Source organism: Nuphar pumila, chromosome 10, assembly GCF_984573655.1.
Source record: "Nuphar pumila chromosome 10, dmNupPumi1.hap1.1, whole genome shotgun sequence".
Lineage (NCBI taxonomy): Eukaryota > Viridiplantae > Streptophyta > Magnoliopsida > Nymphaeales > Nymphaeaceae > Nuphar > Nuphar pumila.
In genome coordinates, this window is record NC_143258.1 from 108,577,815 (window position 1) to 108,595,266 (window position 17,452).

Here is a 17,452-nt window from a genome sequence, read left to right on the forward strand (position 1 = left end):
TTTCAACTACAACATAAATACATAAAAAAGAAAAACTGTTCTCATTTACTCAATCTAATGTTCCAATAAAAGACCACTCCATAGAATACAAGAAAATATTTTATTTTATTGATTTAATTTTAATTTGTAACAACAGTATCAAGCAGTCAGCAGTTGATCTTTCAAAAAGCGGAATGAATATATCTGGCATGTATTACATGAAAACCTATTGTAAGTTAGCAAAAATCAGTTTTCCAGTGACTGCCTGGATCTAGTAATCACATTTTCCATAAAAGTAAAAAAATATCAATCGCGTAAAGATTCTACCACAAGAGTGAAGCTTCAAATTTGTTTTGTAAGCAAATAAGAATTTCCCCAGGCTGGAGACAGTATGTCAGTCACACAGATGCACATGCATGCAATTAACTTCTATAAACAAAATAAATCTATATGTGCAAATATAGAATGAACTAAATAAATAAGTAAAGAAAATAGACAAATACTTGCATACATGCACACATGTACAAACTACAAATACATCCAGATATAATTACATATGCTGTGAACTAAAGCAACAATATAGTATCCAATGTGCCTTTAGTTACAGAATCAGATGACTAATTCACACAAGGGATCCATGAAAGAAAAAGAAACAAATAGTTCTTTTGTATACCAAAAGAAATAAATGCCCTATAATGACAACAGTGTGGAAAACAGAAAATAGATCAGGCCAAAAGCCTGTAATAAAAATAAAAGGAACTGAATGAACAGATTTTCAATGACAGGCTCAAAATCACGAGCTTACCGTCAGAATGAGTGGGCCTAAATAGTTCATGAAAGCAATAGAAAAAGCAAGTTCCAGTACAGTTACCAGCACATATGGAAAAAGAAGAAAATTTCCAAAAATGTGAGCAAACCTGGATATATATTGTTCCTGAAATATCGTCCTAGTTCTTCAGCCTGAAAAAATTGCATGAGAAACTTAGCAGGTATGACTCAAAAAGCGACAAAAATTATTTCAATTAATGAATGCAAAAGTTGCAACCAACCTGCTTTCTACCTGCATGTGTCAAAACACCGCCATATTTCAAAACCATTAGTGCCTCAATTGGGAGCTCTTCCTCACCTTCGCCAGTTGCTTTTGCAACTTTTGTCCACTTTAAAGGCTTTAGTTGAACTTTTCTATAGATACCAGAAAAATGGCCACCCTACAAAAATAATGAAGAAACAGTAATGGTTGGCAGCTTTTCTCTGCTCTCCTAGAATACTTCCTACACAATTATAGCAAAAAAAATCAATTTGGTTGAAACATGATTGTTCCCATGATGCTTCTTGCAGATATAAATGAAAAAAAGAAGAGACCAAAAAAATACATGGACATGGTTCGTGAAACAACACAAAATGGACCAAAGCACTAATGTACCAAACCTAACATCGTTCTTATATTCTTAAGCCTATGCAATCGCTTCTCATATGAAGTGCCTCTTGATGGTTACACATGGAAGAAAGCAACGACAATTTGTAAGACCCACAATTTTCAAAAAAAAAAAAAAATTGTTGTTTCGGATCCAAGTTGGATCCGACCGGATCCCCCCCCCCCCCCCCCCGTATTTTATTTAAACCCCCGAAGAGGGGGTTTCTTTTTAACGCAAACCTTCAACCTCAGACCCTCCTCTACAAAACCCCAATGCCCTGTCTCCTTCCCTCACAAAAAAACAGGCCAACCACCCTTCTGTCTCCCTCTCTTTGATCGTCGGACCTTCGTCGGGGCCACTACTCACACCGGCAGAAATCGACCCGACCCCCCTCTCGCTTGCCGGAGGTTCCACCTCCCTCAGGTATGCGCCACTCTCGCTCTCTCTCCCTCTTTCTCTCATCTTTCTCTCTGTCTTTCCCTCTTCTTCCTTTGCTTTCTTAGATGACAGCAGCAACCACTGGCTGCTGCTGTGACAGTTGGGTGCCGACCAGGTGGGGCGGCTGAAGTTGCCACCCACTCCTCCCCTTCCTTCTTTATTCTTCTGTTTTTGCTGGACAGGAGGCAGAACCACCGCCTCTTGTCGCTCTGTGTCCTTCCTCTTCCCTGTTGGGGATGGAGGGCCAGCGCCCTTCACCTCCTACTCTGCTCCTGCCCTCTCTCGTCTCTCACTGCTACCGACAAGGAGGATGGCGCTGCTCCACCGGGCCACCCGTCGGACTGCCCAAATGCACCCCTATTTTTGTGCTTCCCCTTCAGCCAAAGGCAGTCCTGACAGGGCCACCTCCCTCCCCTTTGTTTCCCCCTCTTGCCCAGTATTCGAGCCTGGCTCGACTGTGGCCTGCCTAGCCGTGGGCTGGCCACTGGCCAACCATGCTGGATAGGCCCGACAAATTTGAACTCTGTCATTATCGAGCCCAGCTCGGTCCCCGCCTTCAGCCTAGTCCCGTTGTGGGCTTGTTCGGGCTCGATGTGGTCGACGAGTCCACTGGCTGAGCCCTGTTGGATTTCTAGTTGGCCGGGTCGGGCTCCACTGTGTCGTGCCCACCTACCCTTTTTAGCCGCCAGCTCGGGTGGGCTGGGTCGAGCTCGACTCAGTCGAGCATACTAGAGCCCGGGCACACCCAAGGTCTCAAGTTGGGCCCGAGCTCGGCTTGTTTTTGGAGAGATTGAGCCCAATTCGGTTTGATATCTGAGTCGGTTTGACCCTCTAGTTTGGTTAGACCCAGAGTTACTGGAAGCACCCCTATAGTAGGGGAAGCGTGCTTCCTCGATACGGGCTTCAGAAGTGTGAAACGTCGCACTTCCGAAACACGTGGGGAAGCGCACTTCCCTTTTATGGGAAGCGTGTTTCCCCCTCGCTTCCCTCTTTTTCCATTTTATTTTATTTTTTGTTTTGTTTTCTTTTTTTGCTTCCCCCTCGCTTCCTAGGTCGCTTCTAAGTAGTCCCACGCTTCCCGCTTCCTAAATTTTTGAAAGTGCCTCGCTTCCCGTATTGCTTCCTCGACTGGCAACCATGGTTAGACCCTTAGATTTTACCGAGTCTGGCTCGATTATGCCGAGCTCGGCTTGATCGGAGGCCCCGGGTTTGGCCCTTGTGCTTGCTGAGACCGATTCGGCTCGATCATTTGGCCCCCTTTGGTTCTATTTCTGACTCGGTTTGACTAAGCCCATTTAGTCGTGATTTGCATTACACATAAACCGAGTCAAAGCTCGGATTTCTCAAAATCGAGCTTGACTTGGCTCATCTTTATTGAGATCATCTCGATTTTCCCCAAAAACCGAGCCAAGCTCGGCTCATTATTCCAAATGAACCCAGCTCGATCCAGTAGGCTCAAACTGGGTTGAGGTTCGACTCCTGCAACACAAATGTTGCTTACTTTGTTAAATTAAAATAGTTGCATCGTTTCTTTTGCAGTACGATAAAATATCTTTTAGCGCACCACATCGGCACAACGGACGCAACACGCTTACCAAGGCACAAGCCTTTAAAAACTTACACTCAGAATCGCCAACGAGTTCGACCATCTCAGAGGTAGGGAAAAGTTGCATACAAGGACAAATGACAAAATACTTCTAAATTATATGTATATATATATATATATGCTTTTAACTCAAGGACGTAGTTTTGCGTATTCTTATCCATTTAAAATTTGTCATTTACATTGTCACCGCGCTGTTACGTGCACAGGTTACTGCTTATGCAATTTACTTAGCCGATGTATGGTTTCGTACATCATGCACTGCTTACGCAATTTAATTAGCCGATGTATGGTTTCGTACATCGTGCACTGCTTACACAATTTACTTAACCGACGTACGGTTTCGTTCATCGTGCACTGCTTACGCAATTTATTTAGCCAATGTACGGTTTAGTATATTGTGCATCGCTTACGTAGTTTATTTAGCTCGATGTATGGTTTCGCAGATCGAGTCTTGCTTTATGTCACTTACTTTGTTGTCGCGTAGTTAAGTGCACAGGCTACTGCTTACACAATTTACATAGCCGATGTATTGTTTCGTACATCATGCATCGCTTACAAAGTTTATTTAGCTCGATGTATGGTTTTGCACACTGAGTCTAGCTTTATGTCATTTATATTGTCGCCTCGCTGTAAAGTGCATAGGCTTATGCTTTGATATATATGTGTTGAGAATAGGTGGTTTTAAGTAAATAGGTGGTTTTAAGTTAAGTCGTTTTATATATTAGAGGCTATTTGAATTTTTGATTTTATAGTAGGCTTAAATGTAACTACTCTTTTCAGCCTCTCTCTATTTAATATAGAGAGAAGTCCTAACAACGATTAAGAAGTTCTATTACTTGAAGCCGTCTCTCTCTCTCTCTCTCTCTACCTAGGGTTCGGTGCCTTCATTTCTTCCACAACATGGTATCAGAGCCTACGATCCTAGGAGCGTGATCTACACCAGGAGCGTGACCTACATCAGGAGCGTGATCTGCTGCAATGATCTCGAACCAGGTGTGGATTTATTTTTTTTAGATCTGATGACAGATCTGGCCCAGATCTGTTATCAGATCTAATGACCAACGTGGGAGTGATCTTCAGGTCTGGCAGCAGTAACCCCCTTCTCTTGATCGAGATCTGCTGATTTTTTTTTGGATTTAGCAGCTGATAACATTGTTTACCTTCGTATGGCTATCGTGCCCCCTATCGTGATTTGATTACCTTCGTATGGTTGGTTGTCCTTTGAAGAAATGAACTTCTTGTTTGTTAGCAGTCGTGATTTACAGCATGCTGTCGTGATTGTCATGGTTGTCGTGATTGCTGTGATTCTTCAGGCTGTCGTTAATCTATTTACTGTCGTGATTGCACTGCTGGCGTGACTACAACATCTATCTTTATTTTTTTTGCTGTCGTGATCAGTGGAAACAACAAGTTGGTTTTATCTACTGTGATGAAAATTATCAGTTGTGTTGTTGTCGAGGGAGTCTGTGTGGAGAATAGATGCTGGTCGTCGGTTCTGGCTGATGCGTGATTGACTCATATGTGTGTGCAACTGTTCAATATTCATGTGTGTGGGCTGCTGTCCACTACTGTAGCAGAAATTGCAGGCTTGACTCCCTGCTGTACTGGGAAAATACTCTTCTTGTGGCCTGATGTACCTTGTTGTCGATGGCTTGTTTTTTTTTTTTTAACAGCTGCTGGGTTGTTGTGTGAGTGGAACACAAGTTATTGAAATCTGTCCCTGCTGAAACAAAAGTATATTTTTTTTAGTATGGCTGAAACTTCAAAATGTGATTCCAAATTGGAACATATTGGAGAATATAAAGCATTTGCCAATCCTTTTGCGTACGGGTCTTCTGTAAGATTGAATGAAACCAACTATGTCAGATGGTCCAGAATGTTTATGATGTCGGTATCTGGCCATCGTCGAAAACATATTTTGTTGGAAGATGGACCCACTGAAAAATTGGGAAAATCTGTTACTTGGGATGAAGATAATGACATAGTTATGTCATGGATCATGAATAGTGTCGAACCCCATATTGCAGATGGATTGATTTACTATAATACAGCTTGGAGTCTCCTTAGCCGATGGGAGCTCCTCCCCGGTTGTTGGTCAGGGAAATATTTCTATATCCTCCTCATTACAGTTGAAAAATGCTCTTCATGCTCCAAAATTTCCTCAAAGTTTACTCTCTGTTAGTTGCCTTATAAAAGAACAAAACTGTAGAGTAATATTTGATCCAATGGGTTGTCATTTTCAGGATTTGCTGACGGGGAAGAAGATTGGTGGAGGCTATGAAGAACATAGAATTTACTACCTACATCATCCAATGGGTACTGTTCATGCTGCAGTGGAACAGTCATTCAGTCCTATTCAGTGGCATCGTCGTCTTGGTCATCCCTCATTGTCAAAGCTTCGGTCGGTCTTTCCTCAGATTCCTTCCACCACATCGCTTCAGTGTGAAGCATGTCAATTGGGCAAGCATCATCGAAGTTCGTTCCCTTCCAGTCAGAGTCAGTCTAGTAATAAAGTTTTTGAACTTCTTCATGCAGATGTATGGGGTCCTAGTAAGATTCCTACTAGGACTCAGTGTCGTTATTATCTTGTTATTGTTGATGATTTCTCTAAGTTGCCATGGGTTTTTTTAATAAAAGACCGATCTGAAGTTCCAAGTATTATTAAATCCCTAATTCTTGAAATAAGAACTCAGTTTGACTCTATTGTCAAGATTGTTCGCACTGATAATGCTCTCGAGTTTAAATCAAAAGGTCTGTTACAATTTTACCAAGATCATGGCATCCAACCCCAAACTTCCTGTACCTATTCATCTCAACAAAATGGGGTGGCTGAGCGAAAACATCGGCACCTACTTGATGTTACCAGGACCATTATGATTCAATCCAATGTTCCTGCGTTATATTGGGGTGATGCGATTACCACTGCTTGCTATCTGATCAACCGCATGCCTTCGTCTTCTGTGGGTGATCACATTCCATTACATATCCTAAAACCAAATGCTCCACTTTTTTCCTTATCACCAAAAATATTTGGATGTGTTTGTTTTGTACACAAACTTGGCCCTGACCGTGATAAATTAGCTGCTCAAGCTACAAAATGTATATTTATCGGTTATCCCAAAAATCAAAAGGGCTATCGATGTTATGATCCCATTTCTCGCCGAGAGTATGTTAGTGCAGATGTATCTTTCCTGGAATCCTCTCCATATTACTCTATTTCCGGTTCCCCGCTGCAGGTTGATCCAGCTGAGTCTTTTCCATTACCTATACCTCCTTTTCCTTTGGAATCTATGCCCTCATTACCGAACCAAACTTTATCCTCCTCCAGATTTAATAATCCTCCATTGGTATATGTGCGTAGAGCTCCACTTCCGCAAGAGCCTTCATCTTCTTCTTCTCCTGAGGTAAGTTCTACTGACAATCGTGATCTTCAGGATGATGATAACAGGCCTATTGCTCTACGAAAGGGGACAAGACAATGTACCTTATATCCCATATCTCATTTTGTCTCCCATGCCAGAATTGGACATCAGATGAAGTCTTTTATTTCAGCCTTATCTGCTGAAACTATTCCTCTGAACTATCAACAGGCCGAACTTGATACTCGCTGGAAGCAGGCTATGCAAGAAGAAATGACAGCTTTAGTACCTCAGCATACCTGGGATCTAGTCGATTCCCCAGCAGGTGCTGACATTGTTGGATGTAAATGGGTATATACAATAAAGTACAAAGCTGATGGTTCTATTGAAAGGTACAAGGCCAGATTAGTCGCAAAAGAGTATACTCAGACATATGGAATTGACTTCTTTGAAACTTTTTCTCCTGTTGCACGGATGGGTACCATCCGTCTTGTTCTCTCAGTAGCTATTCAGCATGGTTGGAGCTTGTACCAGTTAGATGTGAAAAATGCATTTCTATATGGGGATCTATCTGAGACCGTTTACATGCAACAACCTCCAGGATTCGAGGTTGAGGGGGAGTGTCAGAAGGTGTGTAGATTGAGAAAGGCGATTTATGGCCTGAAACAAAGTCCTCGTGCATGGTTTCAAAAATTGTTTGAAGTGATGTCACGTTTTGGCTTTAATAGATCAGCAGCAGATCATACACTTTTTATAAAGAAAACTAGCTCTGGCATAGTTGTTATGGTGGTATATGTGGATGACATCATTCTTACAGGAAATGATGTGAAAGTTATTGAAGCCACAAAGGCTCATCTTCAAAAACACTTTGTTACAAAAGATCTTGGTTCACTCAGGTATTTTCTGGGTATAGAAGTGGCCAGGAGCCGTGAAGGGATGGTTTTGTCTCAACGGAAGTATGTTCTTGACTTATTAAAGGAAACAGGAATGTTGGGAGCTAAACCAACAAATATTCCCATGGACCATAAAGTTCAGTTGTTTGAAGAAGGGTCAAAACTGGTTGATAGCAAGGACTATCGTTCCCTAGTAGGGAAGCTACTGTATGTAACTGTGACTAGGCTGGATATTGCTTTAGCTGTAAGCAAAGTTAGTCAGTTTATGGACAAACCAACTGAGGTACACTGGAATGCATCTATTATGATTCTCAGATACCTAAAATCTTCTCCTGGAAAGGGGTTATTGTTCAGAAAAAGTGGAAATCTAGAGATAGTGGCCTATTCTGATGCTGACTATGCAGGATCCGTAGTGGATAGAAAATCTACCACTGGTTTCTGTGTGTTTTTGGGAGACAACTTGATCTCTTGGAAAAGTAAGAAACAAAATGTTGTTTCTAGGTCAAGTGCAGAATCTGAATATCGGGCTATGGCCCAAACAGCTGCTGAATTGATATGGGTTCGTACTATTCTTAATGATCTTCAGGTGAAAGTTTCTTCTCCCATGACCATGATGTGTGATAATAAAGCGGCAACATATATAGCGAACAATCCTGTATTTCATGAGAGAACAAAGCACATTGAGGTTGATTGCCACTATGTAAGAGATATGGTTCAAGCTGGTCATATCACTACCAAATACCTAAAGTCTGAAGACCAAGTTGCAGATATGTTTACAAAACCTCTTGCTAGACCAAATTTCTCAAAATGTTGTGACAAGCTGAGCATGATTGATATCTATGCTCCAGCTTGAGGGGGAGTGTTGAGAATAGGTGGTTTTAAGTAAATAGGTGGTTTTAAGTTAAGTCGTTTTATATATTAGAGGCTATTTGAATTTTTGATTTTATAGTAGGCTTAAATGTAACTACTCTTTTCAGCCTCTCTCTATTTAATATAGAGAGAAGCCCTAATAACAATTAAGAAGTTCTATTACTTGCAGCCGTCTCTCTCTCTCTCTCTCGTCTCTCTCTCTCTCTTTCCCTCTATCTCTCTCTACCTAGGGTTCGGTGCCTTCATTTCTTCCGCAACAATAAGTATTATATGTATACATATATATAACTGTGTAAGGTATGCAGTTTTGCGTACTCCTGCTTACTTTGCATTACGCTTGCATTTAGAGACCCAAATTTGCATATGCTCGCCAGGTCTTTAAAGAAAAGGGATTTCACATGAGAGATTCCAAAACATGTAATATTCGTTGTTTCAAAAATAAAAAATGAATATTTAGCATTTGCATATTCGCAACCAAGTTTTTCGCTCAACCCTGTGTAACAAAAGGGCTTCGACTGCGTAGCCCTATGTGGTACGTACGGTCCTTTGTTTCAATATCCGAAATGACTCAGATATCCCTGGCCTAAAGCACATGACTTTGGAATTTCTAAATAATGTTGGGGTTTCTTTCTGATAAACTGATACCGCTCTCATCGTAACGGTACTATCCGACATGCACGGCATGTTAGTACTATGATGATTGGATGAGAGGTTTATGGTAACCTCGTAGCGTGCAAATGCACAATTATGAAAAGAAAATCACATCAATGGTGATAATCACCTTCACAGACAAGATGGACGAGTTGGTTTGAAAGACCAGAGTACGTATAATGGGTCGTCAGTTAAAATAGAACCTAACATACTCATTCGTATCTTTGGTTCCGTCAAGAGAGAGGATGAGATGATACAAAAACTCCGATGGGTCGCCATTATTAATCGCAACACAGAGATCAACATTTCTCACTGCTTTTGCAAGCAGTTCAATGGTAATGACTTTTGTTGCACTCATCACACATGTTTATAATGTCATTGGTATTGGATAAAATACATTAGCAACTTTTCGTTGGCATCCATCACTATCATCAGCCCAATAAAATAATTTATTAGGGCTTTTGATCCAAGCTGCCAGATTCATTATAGAGCCCAAGTGCCACAATGACAGCAAGTGGGAAGTATCCAATTTCAGCACTTGATGCGCATATTATGCTGATTGTAACCTATGGCAATGGCCCCAGTTCAATGCTTGGCACATATTGCAAAAGACTTTAGTTATTCATGAATATGAGCGACTCATCATGGATCCTCAAGTGGCAATGGAATTAAACAAATACAGAAGGCCACTTATCCTAGATCATGCACAATTTGGGATCTGCGTAATCCTCAAGCACTTGATCACATATCACAATCTCTTCCATGCATATTTGTGGCTATCTATCATACATTTATTTCAAGTGCATAATCTATCCACAGAAATAAAACAGAGATGATGTTTTGTAAATTAGCATTAAAAGAGAGAGGAAAGGAGGAAAGGAAACAAGACTGTTTATCAAATTTGCAACAAGTGAGATGGCCCATTACATTGAAGATATATTATCTACCTTTTGAGAGTGACAAAAACACCTGCACAGAACAAACAGCATGAATGTTAGGATCCAAATTCTTGCTTATACTTCTTGATAATCAATCTTTTCTCTTACAAAGCGTAGCTCTATCCCTATATTTGATCCATCTCTATCTTGATCTGGTAACCTAAATACCATAACCAAGTTATTTCAGCAACAATTGCAGCCAAGAATCTATGTGATTAGCGGAATGTGTGTAAAATACTTTGTAAAATATAGACAACTATTAGTCTCCCTTATGGTATGATTGTAAAACTCAAAAACAAAAAATTACCTTGGATTCAGGTCTGATCCAGAATCGACCCGGACCCAATGGGGGCACCGCCTCCCTCGCAGTCTTTTAAAGACAGCGAGGCAAAGGGGGGAGGTTCTCGAAACCCCCCTTTCCCCTCTGCTCTCTCGTCTTTCTCTCTCTCTCTCTCTCTCTCTCTCTCTCTCTCTCTCTCTCTCTCTCTCTCTCTCTCTCTCTCTCTCTCTCTCTCTCTCGACCATGGTTGCCAGTTGAGGAAGCGGGAGCGGGAAGCGGGAGCGAGAAGCGAGGCACTTTCAAAATTTTAGGAAGCGGGGAAGCGGGGGACCACTTAGGAGCGATTCGGGAAGTGTCTCGGAAGCGACCTAGGAAGCGTCTCGGAAGCGACATAGGAAGCGTCTCGGAAGCGAGGGGGAAGCGAAAAAAATAAAAATAAAAAATAAAAAATACAAAAAAATTGAAAAAAACAGGGGAAGCGTGGGGGAAGCGAGGGGGAAGCGCGCTTCCCATTAAAGGGAAGCGCGTCCCCCATTAAAGGGAAACGCGTCCCCCAAAAAAGGGGGACGCGCTTCCCAAAAAAGGGGGACGCTTCCCCCCACGCTTCGGAAGCGCGACGTTCCGCGCTTCCGAAGCGCGCTTCGGGGAAGCGCGCTTCCCCTTTTAGCTAGGCGCTTCCGGTAACTCTGCTCTCGACCGCCTCTCCCACTCTCCTCGTTTCTGCTCGCCGACGACCCATCGCCACCAGTGACTCCCTCCGACGACCTCCAGGTACGTACCCTCGCCCTCCTCCTTTTCTTTCCGCATCTTCTCCCCTCTCTTTCTCCCTCACCACTCTGTTGCGCAGGGAGGGAGCCGAGCCGCCTCCCTGCTGCCCTAAATCGCTGGGGAGGGGCAAAACCCCCCTCCCTGCGACTCCTTTTAGCGAGGGAAGGGTTGAGCCCCTCCCTGCACTGTGTTTGGTAAGGGAGGGGCCGAGCCCCCTCCCGGTGCAGTCTGGTTGCGGGGGAGGGGCTGAGCCCCCTCCCTGCAACCTTGTAGGCAGAGAAAGGGGCCAAGCCCCCTCCCTGCTCCCTATTACGGCAGGGGAGGGGCCGAGTCTCCCTCCCTGCTTCCTGTTACGGCACGGGAGGGGGTCGAGCCCCTCCTTGCTCCCTTTGACGGCAAGGGAGGGTCGAGCCCCTCCCTGTTTCCTCTTTTGGTCAGGGGAGGGGTCGAGCCCCCTCCCTGCACCCTCGTTGTTCAGGGGAGGGGTCGAGTCCCCTCCCTGTTTTTTCGGCAGGCAGGGGCAAGCCCCCTCGCCTCGCTCTTCCCTGGCATCAGGCGAGGGCTTTGCCCCATGCCTGTTCACATTTCATCAGGCAGGGGCCAAGCTCCTGCCTCTTTGCACGTTCGATAGGCAGGGGCCAAGCCCCCTGCCACTCTTCTACTTTGTCAGACAGGGGCGCAACCCTGCCTGCCCTCGCTTTCTGAGGGCAAGGGTGCAACCCCCTGCCTCCTCGTAAATTGCTGACAGCGGGTCAGTAGGGGCTCGCAGCCCCTGCCCCTACTTCTTGCACTGATAGCAGGTGCGCAAGGGCATGATGCCCTTGCCTTTGCTTCCTTCACGTCAAGACAACGGCAATGCCCCTGATCTTCTATTTTTGGTGTTAGCTTGCTAAGACTGTCGTTTTTGCAGATCGTACGACGGATCACGCTCGCGCTTCGTAACCCGAGCCGTCAATCGTTTACACCCGCAGGCGCTAGCAAGCTTGCAACTCCCCAAGGTAGGGGAAGATTGCACGGAGGACTTGGACAACTGAATTGAGTTCAATTAACTAACAAGGACAATTAAATAAATAAATAAATAAATGAATAAATATATATATATATATACAAGTACGTATTTAACTCAAGGATGCGGTTTCGCGATCCTTGTCCTTTACTTTCTGTCATGTCTTTCCTTTGCCGTCGTGCTTTGCGCCCAGGCTCTTGTTTTTGCAAATGTTTTGTTACTGCCTTGCCATTGCAGATGACGCTCAGGTTTTCACTCATTGCTTGCGTTGTAAAGGCATCATCGTAGAGGATGCAAGAGGCATTTACCACTCTCCCTCTTGCGACAAGAGTTGAGTCGGGAGCTAGCGATACATCTTCGTCTAAGGAGAGGGATCCTGGCTTTTCGAGTGAGCAGTCCTGCAAAGTAGACTTGAGAGTTTAGGGAGCTACACAAAAGCATCAAACTGCCCAAATCGAAGTATTTGGAAGGATGTGATTGGCTGGTTTTGTTCGTCTATTCGACATATCTCGGGTAACCCCGAATTGGGGCTTGAGAAAGCTTCTTAGGGGGGTTCTGTTGAGAAACCTGTATCCCGTCTATCGAGGCCATAATCGAGTCATACGAGGCATGTAGATACCCCGATAGCGGATGAGATTCTAGAAAATTGCATGCCAAATGTTGGCACAAGTTGTTGGCTGTTTCAAAAGATAAAGAATGTCAAAAGTAAAGTTTGAGAAACATTACATCTTTGTGAAACACTTTTGATGAGTCTCCTATTTAGGAGCTATACCATTTTCATCCTAGAGTACTTGTAGTCGTGCACAACACGCTACTATTGCGATGATCGGATGAGACGGTCGCGCAACCTCGAATAGTGCTAAATACACAATGTTGTAATCACATATATGGTGACGGATCGCCTTCACAAGCTAGATGCTCGAGTGGTTGAAAGACCACCGCATAGAATGGGTCGTTAGTTAAGCAACACCTAACGCACCCATTCGCTTCTTGTTGTCTGTCAAAGGAGAGGACAGAGCGGTACAAAACTCCAATGGACAGGTTGTTAACAACCACCCCACGGGCAAAGATCCAGCCTCACTAGTCATTGGACTTAGGGGAAGGGACTACCAAACATTATCCTAGGTGGTAGATCCCATGGACTTCTGCAGAAGTTTGATGCATCCGTTTCCACTTACCTGCATTTGGAGAACCCTCTTTCGGCTAAAGCCGTCCCCTTAGGAGCGGACTCAACTAGCTATTCGGGTTATTGAAAATACATAGAATAACAAACGCCCGAACATGTCTCAGTTGTTTCTACGTTTTGCCTGCGTGTACCCGCAAGCCAGTAACATCGAAACATAAGTCTGTTCACACTGGTTGATGGGTCATTGTGAACACCCCAAATTTTCCAAAAAATCCAAAAAAAATCCTTTTTGCCCCTCGCTCCATCTTCTAAATAAATCGGGTCAATCTTTAAACCAAAATTTCATTCATTTCTCGGATTCACTGGAATCCATACTCAATTTTTATATCTGACCCAATTCTAGATCCAAAACGGATATCCGGATCAAATTCTGATCTCGGATCTCTTATTCTTCAAAAAATCAATTTCTCTATATTTTCTCAGAGGTTTTTCTCAATTCAGGGTTCAATCTCAATTTAAAATCCGAATTCTAATGTTTTATCAAAATTCCCGGACCCAGATCCATTCTGGAATCTTATTTCCAAAATTAACCAAGTATTTTTCCCAAAAGCCTCATTTTAGAAAATCTTAAATATTTCAAAATAAATGTTTTACAAAAATCTTTCAAAAAGACCTCATTTGGATCCCATTCTCTAAAAGCCCTCGTGTTTTCCTTGTGTCTTAGACTTTCAGAAATTTTAGAAAAAGCTTTTTGAAAAATCTTCATGACTTAGACCCCCTTTTTGAAAAAATTTCATAACTAAACCCCTTTTTTTGAAGAAAACCTTGTAAAAGAGCCGCTTTTGAATTTTTTTGAAAACCACGAAGGACCCGTTCTGAGATATTTCTAACGGCCTTCCCTTATTTAACAAAGCACAGGGGAGACAATCATTTTCATCGCCTTCACCTCTCCACCCTTCTGATCGCCTCTTCACCCCCGCACGTTCTTCTTTACGATCCTTCTTCTTCATTTCTCCTCCCCCCTTTCCTCTTCTTCTTCCTCTTATTTCCTGGGTTTTCTTTCATCTGACCGAAGGAAGTCGACCACGAAGCATCTGCGGTTACAGGTAAGTAACTCCTTCCCCTTTGATCCATTGCAAAAATTTGTTTCCCCTCCTCTATGTTGTTTTCTGTTTTCCTTCTTTTTACATATATACTTCCTTTGGATTTTTCTTTCTTACTTTACCCCGTTAACGCATCCTCCATAATCCCGATTTGCATATAGCAAAATTTGGTCTATGGACATGCAATATCAACGGAATGACCTCATTCCAACACTTTTTCTATTGATTTTATTTTCCTTTCTTTTTTGTTTATTCTGTTGTTTGCATTGCCTTCTAATTCATGGTCAAGTCGATTTCTGATTTCGTTCTGTCATCCTAACTTACATAGGAATTTTGGTTACGTTATGATAGATCAGTCTGCATTTTTTTTATTGGGTTTATTTTCCCGTTAATAGTGATTATATATATATATATATATATATATTTGGTTTTTGGCTGTTATAATGCTCGACTCATGGTTGTCATTTTCGCTGCATTCTTGTTGACATGTCATTTTCGCACTCCATCGATGTTTTCTTTAGATTTTTGAAGTTTTGTTTTCGTCATCGGCATATGGCCATTGTCCCTGCGTGTTTGTTAAAGCATTCCATTATCTGGCTTCATTTATTTACCTGTTATATTTCAGCTTCCAGTTTCATGTTCTCTATTTTGGATTACATCTAATTGACCCATCGATCATGTTTTGTTCATTTTCACCCACTCTTTTGATTTAAACTGTCGTTACCATATTGCCTCTAGATCCCTGTATTTTCTAATCTTGATCGAATATGGCTATGTTTATCTGTGACATCCTCATGGGTTTCATCCCTCTTCCTTTGTTAATGTTAACTCTACAACAATTGTCTGATGATAACAGCACATAACGTTGGTAGTTAAAATTCATGTTCATTTGATCATATCCAAGATAGCCTCGTTTAGCATCTTCAGATTTAGCAGGGTGTTGCGAAATCAGAGCAGTTGGTCATGAAATGTAGCATCTACGCTGGATCTGTGGTGCAGTTACCATCTGATCCTTCCAACCAGTATTTTGATTTGTCTGATTATGTTCCTAATCTTATGACTGTAGTATCGGTCCTGTGCATTCATTTACAGTTGACAATGCTTAGGATTTTTATTTTTTTATGGAATAACATTGGATCCACACTGGACAATGCTTAGGATTTTTATTTTTTATGGAATAACATTGGATCCACACTGGGTCCCTTTCCAAAAATCATCATATTTTCTGAATTTTCTTCCTTTATCAGAGTTTAACTTGAAATTAACTTAAAATATATATCAATGGCCATAGTCAGGATATATTGAGAGTTAAATTCATTTCAAACTCTATAAAGGCAACAAAATATGTTTTATTTTTCATCTGAATTTAAATATAGATTATTTTTTAATACATTTTATGATCATAGTCAGAAATATATTATATCTTCAATCTTATTTCAACTCATTTAAAGAATGAAATATGCTTTTCCATATCCAATTTTCAAAATTCTTTAATTCATTCATCATTTAGGGTAGAATTACATCATTTTTTCAAAGTATTTCAAGTTTTCTTCAAAATCCAAGTGATTTTGAGATAATTCTTCAAATATCTTCTTATTTCTCAAATCAATCTTCAATTCTTATTCAAATTCACTTTTCTATTCTCAATTCTATCTTATTTTTCAAAATTCAATATCCCAATTTCAAAGTTCAATTTAACTTTGAAATTTCAAATTCATCTCTAAATTCAAAATTCAATTTCCAAATTCAAATCAAATTTCAAAGTTCAGTTCAACTTTGAAATTCCAAATTCATTTTTCAGGATTCAATTCCAAATTCAATTCAATATTCCAGATTGAATTTCAAAGTTCAATTTACACTTTAGAATTTCCATATTCATCTTCTGATTTCAAAATTCAAGTTTAAAATCAAGTTTTTATTCAAAATCTCCAAAGTTCTATCTAAATATTGAATCTTGATTCTCAATTCAATTCATTTATCTAAAATAAAGGTTTTGAGATTGATTCTGAATCTCAAAATTTGAATTTTCCTAAGTTCAAATCCATCTTCAAGTTTTATCTGGATTTCTCAAATCCAAATCCAAATTCTATCTGGGTTCCCAGAATCTAGATCCATCTTCCAATTCCATAATGGATTCCAGATTTAAAATCCAATTCCATCTTGGATTCCAGATTTCGGATCCAATTCCATCTAGGGTTCCAAATTTTAAGTCCAAATTTCATCTTGGATTCTAGATTTTGGATCCAATTCCATCTAGGATTCTAGATTTCAAATCCAATCTCATTTTCCAATTTAATTCCAAACTCAATTTCACTTCCCAATCTCACATTGATTTTCAATTCCATTTTTTTTATAATTCATCCAGATCTCAAGATTCCAATTTCAATTCCTATTTCCAAAACCATTCTTCAAACCTGTTCTCTGAGTCTGAAATCAATTCAATTCCTGTTTCAGGTTCTGAAATTAAGAATTTCTTTTTCAGAATCGATCCATTCAAATTCAAAGTCCATTTTGACTCCGAGACTTCATTTTCTTCCAAAAATTCTATCTCAAGTTCCAAAATCCTCTTCAAATCCAAGAGCTATTTTTCAAATCTTTGACTATTCCAAGACTTAGAATTTCAAATCTTCCAAGTCTATTTCAAGTCTTAAGTTAGATTCAAAATCTAACTTTTCCAAGTCAATCTTCAACTTTAAAAAATCATTTCTTCACCATATTCTCAAAATTATTTCAAAATCATTTGGAAAACCCCGAAATTTCTAAATTATTCTTCTCAAAAGCATATATTTCTACATTTGCATTGCACAAGCATGATTCTTTGTGCATTCTTAGACTTAGAATAAATTCTTAGACAATATTTAGGCAAAGTAAAAGGCATAAATTCGATCCTTGGTTCGATTACCCTTGGTAAAGGCGCCAGGAATGGTTGAATCTCGTACCGACAAGCGAACCTCGTCTCTCCATTTTTTCGCAAATTTTAAAAACGGAGAAGAGTAAATTTCAAAATCTTTTTCAAAATT

The 17,452-nt window shown here is 41.0% G+C and overlaps 1 protein-coding gene across 3 annotated transcripts in view; it reads right to left on the reverse strand.

Moving 5' to 3' along the window:
- LOC149827843 (inositol hexakisphosphate and diphosphoinositol-pentakisphosphate kinase VIP2-like) overlaps positions 1 to 17,452 on the reverse strand; it is a 214,241-nt gene that overhangs the window by 60,771 nt on the left and 136,018 nt on the right. For all 3 annotated transcript variants that reach the window (XM_090019686.1, XM_090019685.1, XM_090019684.1), the window contains 2 exons: positions 1,029 to 1,187; positions 897 to 939 (listed from right to left, as the gene is read on the reverse strand). In XM_090019686.1, the coding sequence (XP_089875812.1) occupies positions 897 to 939; positions 1,029 to 1,187 (202 nt within the window). The remainder of the gene's footprint in view (positions 1 to 896; positions 940 to 1,028; positions 1,188 to 17,452) is intronic.